Source organism: Eumetopias jubatus, unplaced genomic scaffold (assembly GCF_037043125.1).
Source record: "Eumetopias jubatus isolate StellerSeaLion01/CBP00866 unplaced genomic scaffold, mEumJub1_p1.0 scaffold_17, whole genome shotgun sequence".
Classification (NCBI taxonomy): domain Eukaryota; kingdom Metazoa; phylum Chordata; class Mammalia; order Carnivora; family Otariidae; genus Eumetopias; species Eumetopias jubatus.
Window position 1 is genome coordinate 77,783,992 of NW_028274823.1, and position 20,078 is coordinate 77,804,069.

At 39.9% G+C, this 20,078-nt stretch overlaps 1 protein-coding gene across 1 annotated transcript in view; it reads left to right on the forward strand.

The window, feature by feature from the left end:
* Window positions 1-20,078, forward strand: part of RYR2 (ryanodine receptor 2) — a 424,890-nt gene that overhangs the window by 191,963 nt on the left and 212,849 nt on the right. The window contains exons 26-31 of the mRNA XM_028104495.2: window positions 4,062-4,270; window positions 4,741-5,093; window positions 6,813-6,927; window positions 7,906-8,066; window positions 9,927-10,086; window positions 10,684-10,770. Of these exons, the coding sequence (XP_027960296.2) occupies window positions 4,062-4,270; window positions 4,741-5,093; window positions 6,813-6,927; window positions 7,906-8,066; window positions 9,927-10,086; window positions 10,684-10,770 (1,085 nt within the window). The remainder of the gene's footprint in view (window positions 1-4,061; window positions 4,271-4,740; window positions 5,094-6,812; window positions 6,928-7,905; window positions 8,067-9,926; window positions 10,087-10,683; window positions 10,771-20,078) is intronic.

Consider the following 20,078-nt stretch of genomic DNA (forward strand, 5'->3'; position numbering starts at 1 on the left):
GGCATGTCATCCATTGTCTGCACCTTTCTTTGCTAGGCACTTTGCCAAGTACTGGCCAAATGCAAGTGCCTGAGGCCTGGCCCTTCTGTCACGTGACTGAAAAGCACCTGTAGTTTCCCTCCACTCTCTTCCCTGATGTCGTGGCCATCCAGTTGCTCCTGCTGTGCGTACGCTAATTTAAAAACATGCAATTTTTAGAAATACTGGTTGTCTTTTTATCACAGAAATTTTAGGAAAACTGCATCTTCGGGGGCGCCTGGGTGGTTCAGTCGGTTAAGCATCTGGCTCTTGATTTCGCCTCAGGTCATGATCTCAGGGTCTTGAGATGGAGCCTTTCGTCCGGCTCCTTGCTGGGCATAGAGCCTGCTTAAGATTCTCTCTCTCCCTCCACCTCTCCCCACCTCCCACAGCTAGCACCCTCTCTCTTTCTCCTCCCCTCTACAAACAAAACAAAACATAAAACTGCATCTTCAGAAGTCACAGTATGATTTAACTTTTATTAAGTTCTTCATCTAAATTAAGGAGAGGAAAAAAACCATATGCCAGTTTCTACGTATGGATATACTTTCATGAAAACATTCCTTGAAAGGGGCCTAAAACAGGAAAAGCAGTAAAAATACCATGTGTAAGTGTGTATCTGCTGTAAACAATGAAAAATTACATCTGTTTGTTTATCAAGAAGTAATAAATTCTGGTTGCATATTTGGAAAACACAAAGGAGTATAATGAAAATGGCTAAAAACCGTAGAGGTTCCCTTTACCCAGAGAGAAATTTGACTTCAGTGTATTTTTCTTCCATTTAAAGCATGGAGATGTAAAAATAATTTTCTCCAGCCAGCTTTTTAACTTAATATTATAAATGTTGTTCCACAATATAAAAACATTTTAAACTTAACTTTTGATTTTTCTAACCAACTTTATATTTTGAGAAATAACCTTTCAGAAAAGTGCAAGAATAGTGCAGTGAACACCTGTTTACCCTTAGCTGGAATCACCACTTGTTTTTATTTTGTTATATTGGTTTTCTCTCTCCCTGCAATTACATTCTGATGAGTCCTAAACATGATTCTTAATGCCCACACATACTCATTTTTTGTGCATATATCATAATTGTCCATTTCTTTTGTGGATATTTAGTTACTTTTACCTCCCCCCCCCAATTTTTAAATTTTGTTCACTGAGCATCCATGTTGTGAGCACTATCCACGGAGGATCTCATTTTTAAAACTGTAATCGTGTGGGGTAGATGTTACAGAAGAAAGGATTAGAGCTTAGAGAATTTAAGGACTTTGTCAAAAGTCAAATAGCTGACACTTGGTGGAAGGAGATTTTCATGCGGGTGTCTTAGACGCAAAGCTCTGTGTTCTTAGTCATTTCGTAGGACCTACGCCCATCTGCCCTCTCAGATGATAACTCCTCTGACAACCTGCCTGAATTTCATTGCTCTCCCCTTCCTCTGCTCTTAGCACCCCATCTCCGGAGATGGCTCAGGAGGTAGAACTTCTTTGCCTGTCTTCCCACCTCAGTAGACTGTGAGAACCTTTGGGCTGATGTCTGTGTGTTAGTCAACTATTATTCCCAGTTTCTGGCCATGGCAGCAGCTCCTAAGTATTTTTTGCATAAGGAAGTGGTTGAAAGTGTCTTGATGCCTATTACTAAATTTCTCTTCATAATTCCTGTACTAATTCAATTTATTGGCAAGATCTCTGGTACTGAACGCACCGCATACCCAGCAGCGTAGAGAGCTTGAGCTTCAAGAGGCTGAACTTGTTTGACTTTTTTTTTATACCCGCACTACTCTTACACGTTTCTGTATGAGAAAGATGTAGGTATACTCCGGTTCTCCGATTTATTCAATGAATACTTTATTTTTTACAAAGGCTATCACTTGTTTTCATAGTAAAATATATATTCAGTGAAGACAATTTGTGAAATTGAGAAGCAGAAAAAGAAAGAGCAATGAGTTTTAAAAAATCCCACCATTCTGTAACTTTTATTTTGCATTTTGTAACCTTTTTTTTTTACATTCTGTCACTTTTTTAATTAAAAAAATTTCTAATGCTTTCCTAGGTTTAGAAATAAATCATATGCTGTATCTTTCATAAAATACTTATTATGAATATTTTTTCTATATATTAATGAACCTTTGAAAACCAGATTCAAAGACTAAATATTACATCTCAAGGGAAAAAACATACATCTATCGTGCACTCAGTATTCTCTGATCATAAATGCAGCCATAGCGAACACTTTGGGACATGAATCTCTGTGGGCAACCCAAGTTACTTGTTTTCTTTTTTTTTTTTTAATGAAAATATCTCAACCTACAGAAAAGTTCAGATATTAGTATAACAAACACCCAAAGATCTATGCAGGGATTTCTAGCTTCACTTATAGGGTAGGGATTCCTTCTACATGTAAAGTGACTAGCAAGAAATAAGTCTTTACAATCTGAAATGTTTCTCTCTTGGTATCCCCTAGTTTATGTCAAATGGGTGTTCGATTTGCCGATTTGTGCAAATGTGGCTCAAGCTGTCTCAGGTCTATTGTGTTTATCCAGTCCTTTCCTTTGATTCCTTTGGGGACACTTATTTTAAACAATTTCCCTTGACTGATGCTTCAAGACCTGTCACAGCTGCAGACACAGCTGTGGGTTTTAGTTTTAAGTAGAAACTCATCATCCACACTTCCTTGCACACAGCTGGGTGTGTTCTTGCTTCCTGGTCGGTAACACTATTCTACAACCATTTATTTGCATATATATCGTGATGAATACAAACTGAGTGAGATCGTTATGAATTATAGGATGCAGTTTTTACTGTCTCATGCTATTTTGAGGGTTATATATTGCTTTTATTGTCACTAATTTCAACAAGGGAAGAAGTATAAATCATAATGGTAGACAATTGCTAGTTTTTTCTTAGGATCCACTGCTTTTTTGATCCGTAAATTAGATCCTCTGCTCTGTAGTCTGTTTTCCAATACTGACCTTGTTTATTGTACTGACTACTTGAATTTCTGTGTGAAATATTCTAGAAGGAAATGAAGAGTACATAAACATCCCTCCACATACCCTCCACACTGAAAAATTTCATCTCAGCCCCTTGCTAAAGACAATTGATTCCAAGGAATTCAAAGAAACAATGAACAGAATTAATGTACTTTCCCCTTTTTATTCAGTAGTGGAAAGATTTACTAAACCTGCCACACATTAGATTAGCTGATGAAGTATTTTGATATTTGCCCCTATTGCATATAGCTATTGCTTTTGATTTAGTTTCTTGTTTATTTTTAACTTATACTTTGATTTCATATCTTAATTATTTAGGTCAGACGTGAATTGCCTTACTTAATCTATAATGGCAGTGACATCAAAGGGAAAGGGACGGATGGGAGGAGTTTCAGTGGGATTTTTAGCAACTACTTGTGAATATTTATTTATATATGTTTTTTACGTGTTTTCTACACTTGGTTCTAGTGTACCCCAGATAAAGGCACAGTTTTCCTCAAAACTCAAAAGCAGCTATAAGTGAATGAAAACTTAAAAATGTTGCCTTTAATCTTTTTTCCTTGAGTTATATGTGAAGAAATCTGTGGCTCAGGCTGTGCTCAGTACTTTGCGTGTTTCAAATGCTTGTTCTAGGTTGAAGAGCAACCCACTTTGGCATTTACATCTTTCTTACCTTCCCTCTATGAGGGAGTCCCATGCGTTCCTGAGCTAAGAGGCTGTGGGTGGGGGAGGTCCCTCTATTATTGACCACCCTGAGATCCCTGGAGGACTGGGGGCTACTGGGCACTTACCTCTTTTCACAGAAGTCCAGGGTGAAAGAAGGGTCTTATCTAGGGGCCGCATTTAGTAAATTATGATCAAACCCTGGTCTTCTGACCCTTACCTTTAATACTTAGCATCAGTGGTCTCTTTTCTCCGAATATTGTTTGACCTTGTGCCACCGTCTCTCCCAAAGACAAGAGTAATGGAGCAGTGCTTTTGGAAATTCCATGCAAACAGGCTGTCGTACGAATGATACTGAAAATTTTATTTATTTATTTTTTCTTCCCAGGATTCATTCCTGTCTGTAGCCTTGGAGTGGCTCAAGTGGGCAGGATGAACTTTGGAAAGGATGTCAGCACCTTGAAATATTTCACCATTTGTGGCTTACAAGAGGGCTATGAGCCATTTGCTGTTAACACCAACAGGGATATTACCATGTGGCTAAGCAAGAGGCTTCCTCAGTTTCTCCAGGTCCCATCAAATCATGAGCATATCGAGGTTTGCTTTTTCTTTAAAATTCAGACCATTGCCAAAAACGAGGGATGAATGTCTTTAATGCATGGGAATTCCCCCTTGGACAATTATTGCCACTTACTTAAAAAGGTGGCCCTAAAGTGCTACATAGTAGTGGAAGCTGAGCACAGCATTAGATTCTGATGTTAAGTACTTTATGAGTACCTGATTAGACTGATTAACAATAATCAATTCTCTTTTTATATAGTCAACACCAGGCTCAATAGGAATAAATATAATTGTAACATGGATTTCCTAAACTGTCCTTGGACTCAGAAGCAGAGCTATGAGTCTGTAACACAGGACTCCCTGCGTTTAATCTTGTCATTTGCTAAATTATGCCACGCGCGGGCCGTGTTCGGGGTTTGAAAGATGTGACGTCTGTTAGCGATCTTTAGAATCAGGAGGTCGACAGTGTTGATTCACATTTGAACTCTCGCTTCTTCATTTGCTAGGTGACCAGAATAGACGGCACCATAGACAGTTCTCCGTGTTTGAAGGTGACTCAGAAATCCTTCGGTTCTCAGAAGAGCAGCACCGATATCATGTTCTATCGTCTGAGCATGCCTATCGAGTGCGCAGAAGTCTTCTCCAAGACGGTGGCAGGAGGACTCCCAGGCGCCGGCCTCTTTGGGCCCAAGAATGATCTTGAGGACTATGATGCAGATTCTGACTTTGAGGTTCTAATGAAGACTGCTCATGGCCATCTGGTGCCAGATCGAGTTGACAAAGACAAGGAAGCCACAAAACCAGAATTTAATAACCACAAAGATTATGCTCAGGAAAAGCCCTCTCGTCTGAAACAAAGGTCATTGATCCATGCAACATGATTTTAAATGTGTAGTTATTATGTGGGGAGGGGTATACAGGAAAGAGCAAGGGATTTCCCAGTGTCAACTTCCTCCTCCTCCTCCTCTGCGTATAAAGGATTCAACAGGGGACAAGAAAAACAACCTGTTTGCCATCTCGTTTGTTACCACAGACATAATCTATCCCAAGAGTTACTTATTTAAGGCACTTCTTTATTGTGGTAAGAAACGCATAACAAAATTTGCCATTTTAGCCGTTTTTTTTTAAGCGTACAGTTGAGTAGTGTCAAGTAGATTCACATTGTTGTGAGACAGGTCTCCAGAACTTTTTCATCTTGAAAAATTGAAACTCTGTACCCGTTAAACTACTCTCCTTTCCATCTCCCCACCAGCCTGTGGTCATCAGTGTTCTACTTTTTATTTCTACGAATCTGACCACTTTATGAAGCGGAATCATACTGTGTTGTTGTTTTTTTTTTTTTCCTGTGTGCGATTGACTTAACTCACTTAGCGTAATGTCCTCAAAGTTCATCCACGTTGCTGCATGTGTCAGAACTTCCTTCCTTTATAAGGCTGAATATTATCCCATTGAGTACAGACACATTTTGTTTATCCATCCATCCATCGATGGACTTTGGATTGATTCTGCCTCTTGGCTATTGCAAATAGTGGTGATAAGAACATGCATGTATGAATATATTTTCAAGGCCCTACTTCAAATTATTCTGGATATACACCCAGAAGTGGAATTGCTGCTAGTTCTGTTTTTAAGTTTTTGAGGAACCTTCATACTATTTTCCATAGCAGTTGCACCATTTTATATTCCCACCAACAGTGCACAAGGGTTCCAGTTTCTGCACATTCTTAGCAACCCCTGTTACTTTCCGATTTTTTGGTAATGGCCATCCTAATGGCTGTGAAGTGACATCTCTGCTGTGGTTTTGATTTGCGTTTCCCTGATGATTAATCATGTTGAGTATCTTTTCATACGCTTATAGGCCATTTGTGGATCGTCTTTGGAGAAATGTCTTTTCAGGTTCTTTGCCCCCCTTTTTTTATTGGGTTATTTGCTTCTTTGTTGTTGAGTTATAGGAGTTCTTTATATATTCTGGATATTAACCCCTTATCAGATATATAATTTACAAGTATTTTCTCCTAAGAGTTAGTTTTTTTTTAATTTTTTATTGTTATGTGAATCACCATACATCACGTCATTAGTTTTTGATGTAGTGTTCCGTGATTCATTGTTTGCATGTAACACCCAGTGCTCCATGCAGAACGTGCCCTCCTAAGAGTTAGTTTTTAAGATGTTTATATTTTTGTTCTTGGTTGAAACTTAGAGAGTATTCTAGAGGATTCTCTCCAAGTAGTATTTTTTTATCGACAAGAAGGCAAGTTATTTTAGCATCCTTTTTTGCACTAAATCCTTATTTCTCAACCTCGGCATGATCAGTGCTCTGGGTCAGATAATTATTTGTTATGAGCGTCTGCCCTGTTAAGGATATTTAGTAGCATCCCTGGCCTCCACCCATTTAGATGTCAGGGGCCCACACCCCCGGCTGCATCAACCAGAAATGTCTCCAGATAGTACCAGATGTCCTCTGGGGAGCAAAATCACCCTTGTTTCGAACCACTCTACTAACATGATTATATGCTCATGTTCCAGTGAGGCAGAACATTTTAATGTTGCTTATTCTTAGTGCTGTAATATATTTCAGATTTTTGCTTAGAAGAACAAAGCCAGATTACAGCACGAGCCATTCTGCAAGACTCACTGAAGATGTCCTTGCAGATGATCGGGATGATTACGATTATTTGATGCAAACATCCACGGTATGAGGTTGCAGCTTTTGTCACTTACTCCTCTTTGTCACTTATTATGTGTTGCATTTCAAAGAGTTCATTTTCATTCATCCTATTTAGTCAGCTTATTTTAAAATAATTATTTGCTTATATATTGGGGGCCAAACTTTTGAAAAGCATAGGTATATTCTGACATATATTATGTACTAAGAGAACTATTTTAGGCAAAATATCCTGATGGTGTGCTTAATCCTGATTTTGCTATCCCGTTTCTTGGAAAAATTTTGATTTCCATTTAATTTTTCCAAGTGCATATGATTTCCTTCATCTTAGTGATATGTCTAAAGGAAGATGATTTAAAATATTGTGTTGGAGGTCATGTTTTGCCATCCACCACTTACCGTTTTTAAAGCAACTTTTCCTAAAATGCCAAATGGGAAAAAATATATAGTTCTGCCCCTCATAGAGTGCCCCCATGTTTGAGCTAGATTTTCACTTATTACTTGTGAACTATTTCAAAGTGATTTTAAGGTGTCAAAATATTATGTTATTGGTGGAAAAGGTGAAGCATATTCAAAGAGGTGGGTGACAGGTATAAAAACTCAGCATTGATAAGTATGCTTCTGTAAACTTAAAGACTATGAAACTTACCTGCCTAAATGGATTATTTTTCTACATAAGTGTACTATATATATGTACACACACATTTGTATGTATGTTATGGATGTACATAAAACTTACATACTTACGAGTATAATAAAGCCTCACATCACTTAGAATGTTTGCTCTGATAAAATCTTTTCTCTTTTTCCCATTATTTGTGATTTAATTTCCCTTCGCTCTGTTTTCAGACCTACCTCACAGTGTCAGTTCTTTGTACCTGTAACATTTGAATTAGGCCAAATGATTTTAAACCAAGAAATACAGTCTTAGGCAGTTCAAAGACATTGCCTATCAAAGTTTTGTTTCTTCTTACTTTGCCAACGCTTGGTTTTACTGTCTTGACAGTACTATTACTCAGTGAGAATCTTTCCTGGCCAAGAACCTACTAATGTCTGGGTAGGCTGGATTACATCAGATTTCCATCAATATGATACAGGCTTTGACTTGGACAGAGTCCGTACAGTAACCGTTACTCTAGGAGACGAAAAGGGAAAAGTGCATGAAAGGTCGGTTTTTCTCAATTTTCTTTTTACATGAATGATATCTGATGAAAATGTTGATGAACTTAGGTGTTTTGTTTCCCCCCACCTTGGGTTTCATGTCCAGGATAATATTGTATTTATAGGAACAATATCATCAAACCATTCATGTCGGTTCCTTTTTGTTACTCCTACAAACCAGTAAGGAATCTGAATAAATTAAAAGTGAAAAACATTATAAAAGTAAGAGCAGTGCATCTTTTTTTGGGTAAAAATCGTATATTCCTTCAGATGACACTGTGTGTGACTAACAGTTTGGGTTACCCGTCCTTAGCCTTTGTTTTTGGGATTAGGAATGGGTGAATGTGAGATCTCTGTGGTCTGAAATGTGTCTTGGGAACTGGTTATGTGGTGGGGAGAAAAAAGTGAAGAGAATATGAGCTAGTAGTTGAGACCAGGTGGATGCATTTGAACTCAGACTGAGGAGCAGTGGGTTCTTTCCTCAGCTTTGCCATTGACTCGCTGTGTGGCTTTGGGTAAGTCACTTACACTTTCTGTGCCATCCTTTTTCATTTGTAAGACAAAACCAAACTCAAACCAAACCTTCAAAAAAGTGAAGAAGGCTATCTTCCTTGCAGAATAAGACAAGAGAAGATCTGACCATTTGCATCTACCTTTTGTGCCCATGCATCCTCTCTGATCTGCTGTGACAGGTCTCATAGAAAAAGTCCTCTATAACCTTGCTTCTCTTCTCTACCTGCACCATCATTTGTGGTGACTGGAAGCTCACTCCCCTGCCTTCAGGTTGTAACCCTGGAGTCCTGGAGACAGTGGGCCGAGCCAAAATCTCCAGTCAAGAGTGCTTGATACATCAGTATGGGGGTCCCAAACCACCTGTCTCTGGGAATATTCTTGCAGGACACAGTTGATTTTTCAGAGATGGCAATAGTATAAGGAAATAACCCAACAGTGGGGATGGGTTACCCGAGAGATGATTTTAGCATAAGAAATAAGAGGGTAGGGAAGGGTTGTCGAATCTCACGTAAGTAGGGCGAAGAAACAGAGCCAACTTGATGATTCCGAAACTGACTTTATCTCAGTCTCCTTTTTCTTTTCCTCCTACTTGCCTGCCTTTGACTTTTTTTTTTTTTTTTTTTGATCGTTTCATGAACACATGCACTCTGTTGTGGCAGAGAAAGGGAAGGAGGCAAAGCTCAAATCACGTTTATTACCATCTCTGGTAAAGGTTTCGGTGAGGGTGAAACAAGGGTTTGTTGTTAATATCACTTATTTTAATGCATATTCTAGCTAATTCTTTCTCTCATAACAGATCACCGGAAATTGTCCACAAAGGGACATAATTTTAGCCAAATTTTAAATATACTGAATCACTGATGGCTCATGTAGAATTTGCCTCAGGATTTTGATAGTGTTTGGAAATGAATGCTTCTCATCCATGAACAAGTGGTTTAAAAAGAAAAAAAAACCCTTTGAGAATGAAAATTGCAAATTTGGATGATTATTAAATAGTTAAACTTTTTTGAACCTCAGAAAAAGGTCCAGTTTGGTTTGAGTTTTTGGAGGGAAGGTGCAGGTCAGTTTTTACTTGGTTCCAACTTGTTGACCTGTCTCCATTAGGTGCGAAATTCAGAGACGTGTAAGACCTGATTCAGAATGTCCACGAAGTCAATGGAGTTTTGCTCAGAATCACAGAATCAGGCCCATTGTGCACCTCTCCCATTACAGCATGAGCTTGTTGCTTGCGCAGCATAATTTAGGTTTAGTTTGCAAGATATACATGCTTTCTCTCATGTCTGTGGTCGTACGAAGATGAAAATGTGTTTCTTTTTTTGTTTGTTTGTTTTTTGTTTTTTTTTTGAAATTCAGCATCAAACGCAGCAACTGCTATATGGTGTGTGCGGGTGAGAGCATGAGCCCCGGGCAAGGACGCAACAACAATGGCCTGGAGATCGGGTGTGTGGTGGACGCCGCCAGTGGGCTGCTCACGTTCACTGCCAACGGCAAGGAGCTGGGCACGTACTACCAGGTCTGTGGGCAGAGATGGTGGCGTGCTTCCAGAAAGAAAGCCTTTTCTCCCCATGAGAGGAAAAACACACTTTAGACCAAAAAGTACATCAGAAATTAGAAGAAAATTTATTTATGGGGCGCCTGGGTGGCTCAGTCGGTTAAGCCTCGACTCTTGATTTTGGCTCAGGTCATGATCTCAAGGTCATGGAGTTGAGCCCTGGGTCAGGCTCCGTGCTCAGCAGGAAGCCTGCTTAAGGATTCTCTCTCTCCCTCTGCCCCTCCCGCTTGCATGCGATCCCTCTCTCTCAAATAAATTAAAATCTTAAAAAAAAAAAAAAAGTAGAATAAAATGAAAACAGATGAGTTTATTTCTGCCCTTTTCATCTCTGTTTGAATAATAACAGTGCCTTTCAGAGGAAACAGTGCATTCCTCTGGAAATGTTCCTATGATAATGCCGTTAAATAATCCAAATCATTACTGAAAGGGGGTATCTGTCTGAGAGAATGCAAGTGTCCAGTCCCCTTCTGTAAAGTGTCCCTTAGTCGTTATAAAGAAAATATTTTTTCTTTGTGTTCTTCGTTGCCTGATCTTACCAAATTTATTTGTTTGTTTAAGGTGGAGCCAAGTACAAAATTATTTCCTGCTGTGTTTGCACAAGCTACAAGTCCCAATGTTTTCCAGTTTGAGTTGGGAAGAATAAAGGTGAGAAAGACTCGTTGCTGATATTATATTTGGGGTCTTTCTATTAGGGAATAGCACTTATTTCTTTAAATGAATTCAGTATTTTTTTTTTTTTAGTACTGATATCAGTTACATAAATGATCCTTTAAAAGAAAGGTAAGCCATGCTTGAAAGTTCTGTCATCTCCTTCAGGTCACTGGGGCAACGAAATTAATTAGAAAGGGTTTCTGCAACAATTTAAAGCATTTACTAATTCATTAAAATTGTTAAGAACAAAAAAGGGCTTCTCTGTGGTCATCATAAATATATTATTCAAGAAAACTAGGCTTATATGGAACAAAAATGCCAAATAACATACCATTCGATAATCATTGAACTCACAGGTGAGCTAGTAAATGGGCTTAAAGACACAAAACTGCTACATACTGGTAAGTGCTAGAAGAGTGCAGGTGTACACTACTGTGGGAACAAGTGGAAGAACAAAGAAGTTGGAGGTTGGACCGGGTGGACCAGGTAAAGCTAAAGGAAGAGGGGACATGTAGGTTGATTCTTTTTTTTTCTCTTTAATTTTTTATTGTTATGTTAATCACCATACATTACATCATTAGTTTTTGATGCAGTGTTCCATGATTCATTGTTTGTGCACAACCCCCAGTGCTCCATGCAGAATGCGCCCTCCCCAATATCCATCACCAGGCCAACCCACTCCCCCCCTCCCAGAACCCTCAGTTTGTTTCTCAGAGTCCATCATCTCTCCTGGTTCGTCTCCCCCTCTGATTTCCCCCCCTTCATTCTTCCCCTCCTGCTGCCTTCTTTTTTTTTTTTTTCTTAACATATGTTGCATTATTTGTTTCACAGGTACAGATCCGTGATTCAACAGTATTGCACAATTCACAGCGCTCACCATAGCACATACCTTCCCCAGTGTCCATCACCCAGCCACCCCATCCCTCCCACCCCCCACCACTCCAGCAACCCTCAGTTTGTTTCCTGAGATTAAGAATTCCTCATATCAGTGAGGTCATAGGATACATGTCTTTCTCTGGTTGACTTATTTCACTCAGCATAACACCCTCCAGTTCCATCCACGTCGTTGCAAATGGCAATATCTCATTCCTTTTGATGGCTGCATAATATTCCATTGTGTATATATACCACCTCTTCTTTATCCATTCATCTGTCGATGGACATCTTGGCTCTTTCCACAGTTTCGCTATTGTGGACATTGCTGCTATAAACATTGTGGTGCACGTACCCCTTCGGATCCCTGCATTTGTATCTTTGGGGTAAATACCCAGTAGTGCAATTGCTGGATCTCTATGGGAGCTCTATTTTCAACTTTTTGAGGAACCTCCACACTGTTTTCCAGAGGGGTTGCACCAGCTTGCATTCCCACCAACAGTGTAGGACGGTTCCCCTTTCTCCGCATCCCCGCCAACATCTGTCGTTTCCTGACTTGTTAATTTTAGCCATTCTGACTGGTGTGAGGTGGTATCTCATTGAGGTTTTGATTTGGATTTCCCTGATGCCGAGCGATGTGGAGCACTTTTTCTTGTGTCTTTTGGCCATTTGGATGTCTTCTTTGGAAAAAAGTACAGACATTTTGGGTCTTCTGCCCATTTCTTGATTGGATTATTTGTTCTTTGGGTGTTGAGTTTGGTAAGTTCTTTATAGATTTTGGATACTAGCCCTTTATCTGATAGGTCATTTGCCAATATTTTCTCCCATTCTGTTGCTTGTCTTTTGGTTTTGTGGACTGTTTCTTTTGCTGTGCAAAAGCTTTTTATCTTGATGAAATCCCAGTAGTTCATTTTTGCCCTTGCTTCCCTTGCCTTTGGCGATGTTTCTAGGAAGAAGTTACTGCAGCTGAGGTCAAAGACGTTGCTGCCTGTGTTCTCCTTTAGGATTTTGATGGACTCCTGTCTCACGTTTAGGTCTTTCAACCCTTTGGAGTCTATTTTTGTGTGTGGTGTAAGGAAATGGTCCCGTTTCATTCTTCTGCATGTGGCTGTCCAATTTTCCCAACACCATTTGTTGAAGAGACTGTCTTTTTTCCATTGGACATTCTTTCCTGCTTTGTCGAAGAGTAGTTGACCATAGAGTTCAGGGTCCATTTCTGGGCTCTCTATTCTGTTCCATTGATCTATGTGTCTGTTTTTGTGCCAGTACCATACTGTCTTGATGATGACAGCTTTGTGATAGAGCTGGAAGTCCGGAATTGTGATGCCACCAGCTTTGCTTTTTTTTTTTTCAACATTCCTCTGGCTATTCGGGGTCTTTTCTGGTTCCATACAAATTTTAGGAGTATTTGTTCCATTTCTTTGAAAAGAGTGGATGGTATTTTGATGGGGATTACATTGAATGTGTGGATTGCTCTAGGTAGCATTGACATCTTCACAACGTTTGTTCTTCCGATCCATGAGCATGGAACATTTTTTCATTTCTTTGTGTCTTCCTCAATTTCTTTCATGAATATTTTATAGTTTTCTGAGTACAGGTCCTTTGTCTCTTTGGTTAGATTTATTCCTAGGTATCTTAGGGTTTTGGGTGCAGTTGTAAATGGGGTCGACTCCTTAATTAGTCTCTCTTCTGTCTTGTTGGTGTATAGGAATGCCACTGATTTCTGTGCATTGATTTTATATCCTGCCACTTTACTGAATTCCTGTATGAGTTCTAGCAGTTTTGGGGTGGAGTCTTTTGGATTTTCCGTATAAATTATCGTATCATCTGCAAAGAGTGAGAGTTTGACTTCCTCTTTGCCGATTTGGATGCCTTTGATTTCTTTTTGTTGTCTGATTGCTGTGGCTAGGACTTCTAATATTATGTTGAACAGCAGTGGTGATAGTGAACATCCCTGGCGCCTTCCTGACCTTAGGGGGAAAGCTCTCAGTTTTTCCCCATTGAGAATGATATTTGCTGTAGGTTTTTCATAGATGGCTTTGATGATATTGAGGTATGTACCCTCTATCCCTATACTCTGAAGAGTTTTGAGCAAGAAAGGATGCTGTACTTTGTCAAATGCTTTTTCTGCATCTATTGAGAGGATCATATGATTCTTGTTCTTTCTTTTGCTAATGTATTGTATCACATTGATTGATTTGCGGATGTTGAACCAACCTTGCAGCCCAGGGATAAATCCCACTTGGTCGTGGTGAATAATCCTTTTAAAGTACTGTTGGGTCCTATTGGCTAGTATTTTGGTGAGAATTTTTGCATCCATGTTCATCAAGGATATTGGTCTGTAATTCTCCTTTTTGATGGGGTCTTTGTCTGGTTTGGGGATCAAGGTAATGGTGGCCTCATAAAATGAGTTTGGAAGTTTTCCTTCCATCTCTATTTTTTGGAACAGTTTCAGGAGAATAGGTATTAATTCTTCTTTAAATGTTTGGTAGAATTCCCCTGGGAAGCCATCTGGCCCTGGGCTTTTGTTTGTTGGGAGATTTTTGATGATTGCTTCAATTTCCTTAGTGGTTATAGGTCTGTTCATGTTTTCTATTTCTTCCTGGTTCCATTTTGGTAGTTGATACATCTCTAGGAATGCACCCATTTCTTCCAGGTTATCTAATTTGCTGGCATAGAGTTGTTCATAGCATGTTCTTATAATTGTTTGTATTTCTTTGGTGTTGGTTGTGATCTCTCCTCTTTCATTCATGATTTTGTTGATTTGGGTCATTTCTCTTCTTTTTGATAAGTTTGGCCAGGGGTTTATCAATCTTGTTAATTCTTTCAAAGAACCAGCTCCTAGTTTCGTTGATCTGTTCTACTGTGCTTTTGGTTTCTAGTTCATTGATTTCTGCTCTGATCTTTATTATTTCTCTTCTCCTGCTGGGTTTAGGCTTTATTTGCTGTTCTTTCTCCAGCTCCTTTAGGTGTAGGGTTAGGTTGTGTATTTGAGACCTTTCTTGTTTCTTGAGAACGCCTTGTATTGCTATATACTTTCCTCTCAGGACTGCCTTTGCTGCATCCCAAAGATTTTGAACAGTTGTGTTTTCATTTTCATTGGTTTCCATGAATTTATTTAATTCTTCTTTAATTTCCTAGTTGACCCATTCATTCTTTAATAGGATGCTCTTTAGCCTCCATGTATTTGAGTTCTTTCCAGCTTTCCTCTTGTGGTTGAGTTCTAGTTTCAAAGCATTGTGGTCTGAAAATATGCAGGGCATAATCCCAATCTTTTGGTACCGGTTGAGACCTGATTTGTGACCTAGGATGTGATCTATTCTGGAGAATGTTCCATGGGCACTAGAGAAGAATGTGTATTCCTTTGCTTTGGGATGGAATGATCTGAATATGTCTGTGCAGTCCATTTGGTCCAGTGTGTCATTTAAAGTCTTTATTTCCTTGTTGATCTTTTGCTTAGATGATCTGTCCATTGCAGTGAGGGGGGTGTTCAAGTCCCCCACTATTATTGTATTGCTGTCAATGTGTTTCTTCATTTTTGTTATTAATTGTTTATATAATTGGCTGCTCCCATGTTCGGGGCATAGATATTTACAATTGTTAGATCTTCTTTTTGGATAGACCCTTTAAGTAGGATATAGTGTCCTTCCTCATCTCTTATTGCAGTCTTTGTTTTAAAATCTAATTTGTCTGATATAAGGATTGCCACCCCTGCTTTCTTTTGGTGTCCATTAGCATGGTAATTGGTTTTCCACCCCCTCACTTTCAATCTGGCGGTGCCTTTGGGTCTAAAATGAGTCTCTTGCAGACAGCATATCGATGAGTCTTGTTTTTTCATCCAATCTGATAGCCTGTGTCTTTTGACTGGGGCATTTAGCCCATTTACATTCAGGGTAACTATTGAAAGACATGAATTTAGTGCCATTGTATTGCCTGTAAGGTGACTGTTACTGTATATTGTCTGTATTCCTTTCTCGTCTATACTGCTTTTAGGCTCTCTCTTTGCTTAGAGGACCCCTTTCAATATTTTTTGTAGGGTTGGTTTCGTGTTTGCAAATTCCTTTAGTTTTTGTTTGTCCTGGAAGCTTTTTACCTCTCCTTCTATTTTCAGTGACAGCCTAGCTGGATATAGTATTCTTGGCTACATATTTTTCTCGTTTAGTGCTCTGAAGATATCTTGCCAGTCCTTTCTGGCCTGCCAGGTCTCTGTGGTTAGGTCTGTTGCCAGTCTAATGTTTCTACCATTATAGGTTACATATCTCTTCTCCCGAGCTGCTTTCAGGATTTTCTCTTTGTCTCTGAGACTCGTAAGTTTTCATATTAGATGTCGGGGTGTTGACTATTTTTATTGATTTTGAGAGGGGTTCTCTGTGCCTCCTGGATTTTGATCCCTGTTTCCTTCCCCGCCTTAGGGAAGTTCTCTGCTATAATTTGCTCCAGTATACCTTCTGCCCCTCTCTCTCTTCTTCTTCTGGGATCCCAATTATTCTAATTTTGTTTCATCTTTCGGTATCGCTTTCCTCTCAGATTCTGCCCTCATGATCCAGTAGTTGTTTACCTCTCTTTTTCTCAGCTTCTTTATTTTCCATCATTTGGTTTCTGTGTCGCTGATTCTCTCTTCTGCCTCATTTATCCTAGCAGTTAGTGCCCCATTTTTGATTGCACCTCATGAATAGCCTTTTTGATTTCGACTTGGTTAGATTTTAGTTCTTTTATTTCTCCAGAAAGGGTTTCTCTAATAACTTCCATGCTTTGTTCAAGCCCAGCTAGTATCTTTAAAGTCATGATTCTGAACTCTAGGTCCGACATCGTACTAATGTCCGTATTAAGTAGGACCTCTTGTTGTTTTTGTTGAGGTGATTTTGTTCGTCTTTTCATGTTGTCCAGAGGAGAATAGATGAATGAGAGAACAAAATGCTAACAGGTTAACAACGTCCCCAGAAAATATACTCCAATCAAATCAGAAAAGACCTGAAACCAGGGTAAAAGAAAGGGAAAGAAAGAGAAAAGAAAGCGAAAACAAAAAAAAAGGAAAAAGATAAAAACAAACAAAAACAGAACAAAACAAAACAAAAAAGCCCAGAATATGATCAAATATGATCAGGTGGTGCATAGATCAGTGCCACACACTAGATTTTGGGTGTATTTTGGTCTGTTAGAAGAAAGTGCCTCCTAAAATTTTAAAGAAAGAAAGACTTATATATGTACAAAATAAGGGTTGATACGATGAAGGGATGGAATATGATTGTAAAGATGAAAATTATAAAAAATTTTAAAAAAGGAATTGATAAGATGTTTGAAAAAAGAAATTTAAAAAAAAAGGAAAGAAAAAAAACGGGGGGGGAGAGAATGTGATCAGGCAGGAGACTAGAACAAAGCCATACATTAGAGTTTTAGGGTATATTTTGATCTGTTAGAAGAAAGTGTATTTCAAAATTTTAAAGAGAGAACAACTTATATATATATATATATATATATATATATATATGCCAAAAATAAGGGTAACTACTATGAAGGGATAGAATATGACTCTAAAAATGAAAAATAAAAATGTTTTTTTAAAAAAAGGGATTGATAAGATGTTGGTTGAAAAAGGGAAAAAGAAAAATTCAAAAAAAAATCGTTGAAAAAAAATTAACTTTGAAAGACTAATGAATCATGGTAAAAAAAGCCATGAATTCTATGTGCAGTGTTACCCCTAGCGCTGGAGTTCTGCCGTTCTCATTGATCAGTAAACTTGGTCTTGGCTTGCTGGCTGTTCGTGCTGATCTTCTGGGGGAGGGGCCTGTTGCCGTGGTTGCCAAATCTCTTTGCTGGAGGCGGAATTGCCCCACCCTTAACTGGTCCAGGCTAAGCAATTTGCCCGGGTTTGCTCTCGGGAGCTTTGTTCCCTGCAAGCTTTCCGTACCGCATTGGAGGGCGACAGTGAAAATGGCGGCCTCCCAATCTCCACCCGGAGGAGCCAAGAACTCGGGGCCCCGCTCCTCAGTGAGCCCCCAGAGAAAAGCAGTCGGTCACTCCCGTGTCCCCGGTCTCCGGCCGCTCTCCGTGCTCACCCGGCCTGTGACCGAACGTTTCTATCTCTGGCACCCGACCCCGTGTGGAGTCTCCAAACCCAGCAGATCCCTGCGGTGCGCTCCCACGCCGCTCCTCTGCGGGGAGGAAGGGGAGTCTCTCCGATCTGCCACTTGTTGGGTCCCTGCTGGAGGAGCAGTGGCCCGACTGTGTCGCTGATCACAGTTTATGGCAACTCCGAGCTGAGAGCCCACGCCTTGGCTCCGTCTCTGCAGCCGGCTTCCCTGCTCCAATACCTGGGAGCTCTGCCGCACTCAGGCACCCCTGGTCTTTCTGTGACCCTGAGGGTCCTGAGACCATACTGTCCTGCAAGGGTTCCACCGCCAGCTTAGCCACTGGAGTGACGTCCCTCAGCGGAGCCAACTTCTAAAAGGTCCGATTTTGTGCTCCGCGGCTCTATCACTTCCCACAAGCAGCTGACGGAGGCCCCCTCCCCCGCCGTCTATCCTCCCAAATATCGCCTCGGATTCACTTCTCTGCATATCCTACCTTCCAGAAAGTGGTCGCTTTTCTGTTCAGAGAGTTGCTGCCATTCTTTTCTTCGATCTCCTGTTGAGTTCGTAGGTGTTCAGAATGGTTTGAACCCTATTCAGCTGAATTCCTGAGACCAGACGAAATCCAGGTTTCCTACTCCTCCGCCATCTTGCTCCGCCCTATGTAGGTTGATTATTAACCATTGAATAAGAGAGCTCAGAATACATTTAGTAGGATAGGAAAGGCCATTCTGGACAGAGGGTGCAAGAAAGCAAAAGTATGTGAATCACAGTGCTGAAGGTTAAGGAATTCAATGCAACTTTAACCAAGGGTGCCTTCCAGGATGTGGCTGGAGATTATTGTGGATAGAAGGGAGACTGAGTCCAAGCTGGAAAGGCCTTGAATGCCATGCTAAGAAGTTGGCACCTCTTATGTGGACACTGTTGATCCATTGGATACTTGAAGCAGGGGCCTGAATACAATGAAACCTGTTTTGGAAAAATACATTGGCCGTCATGTGGAGGTGGCATTGTGGGGAAGTATCTGCTCTCTCGAGAATGAGAACAGGCAGGAACAATGAGGTACCCCGATTTGATACTGTCTTCATGGGACAAGGCGATGAGAGCCGTGGAAGTCATAATGGAGAGAGAATGATAAATGAGAAGATGTTGTAGAGGAGAAATGAATAAAATGTGACAATTAATTGGATTGATAGGATTTGTTGCTGAATTGGATCCAAGTACTCAAGGAGAATGAAGATTCAGGGATTAAATTATTATTATTACTATTTTTTTTTTTTTTTTAGTTTGGACAAGTAAGGGATGCTAATACAATAAGCCGAAGAGCTTGCTGAAATGCAGGAAGAGGAACTGAATTGAATTTTGCAATTATAAATTTGAAATGCAAGGCACACATCAGGATGCATACCGTAGACAGTTTTACAGGGCTGGCTCGGTGACTTTGGACATTTTTTTCCTTCAACTGTGTGAGCTCAGTTTCTGCCTTTGTAAAATGAGATTCTCAGTAGCCACAGGAAGGCAAATATAATATGGACTAAAGAAATCCGTGAGTCTTCTTCATTAGGAAGGCTTCCGTGACCTTGGCAGAAGAATTTCAGCGGAATGATGGATGAAGCTATATTATAGCAAATTCAGGACTGAAAATGAGAGAAAGACAGCAAATTTGGATGGTTTTATATATATATACACACACACAGACACACACACATATATATGTGTGTATATATACATGTAATTTATGTATTTTATAAATATATATATATATATATATATATATATATATAATTTAACCAAAAAAGTGCTCGTTTCTTAGAACTCTGACTCATGTTGGTCTATTTGACATTTCCGTCTGGGTATGTTACAGACATCGCAAATTAAATACGTCTAAATATGTCCAAAATAGAAATGCGGACCATCATATACCTCCTCCTCCTAACCTTTCCGATCTACCGTCTTCTTCATGTCAGTAAATAGCAAACCCACTTGCTTAGGCCCACAACCTTGAGGTCATGCTTGACTTCTCTCCTTGACATTCCACATCCCAGTTTCATCTGCCAGCTAATCCCTGGCCCGCGACCTGTCGCCATCGCCCCTTCTGATGATCACACCCATCTCCATCACCATCATTCCTCATCGGATTCCTCCAGTAACCTCTTGATGGGGTCTCCTGAATTCCCCCTTGCCCATCTGTTCATCACACAACAATCTGAGTGACTGTCACTGCTCTCAAATAGAAATCAGATTGTGTCATTCCACTGCTTGAAACCTTCTTTCCCTGAGCACAAAAACCCAAGGTCTCGTGATGGTTCTCAAGTCTAAACAGTCTGCTCTCCTTTTACCTCTTTGACTTCATCTCCTGCT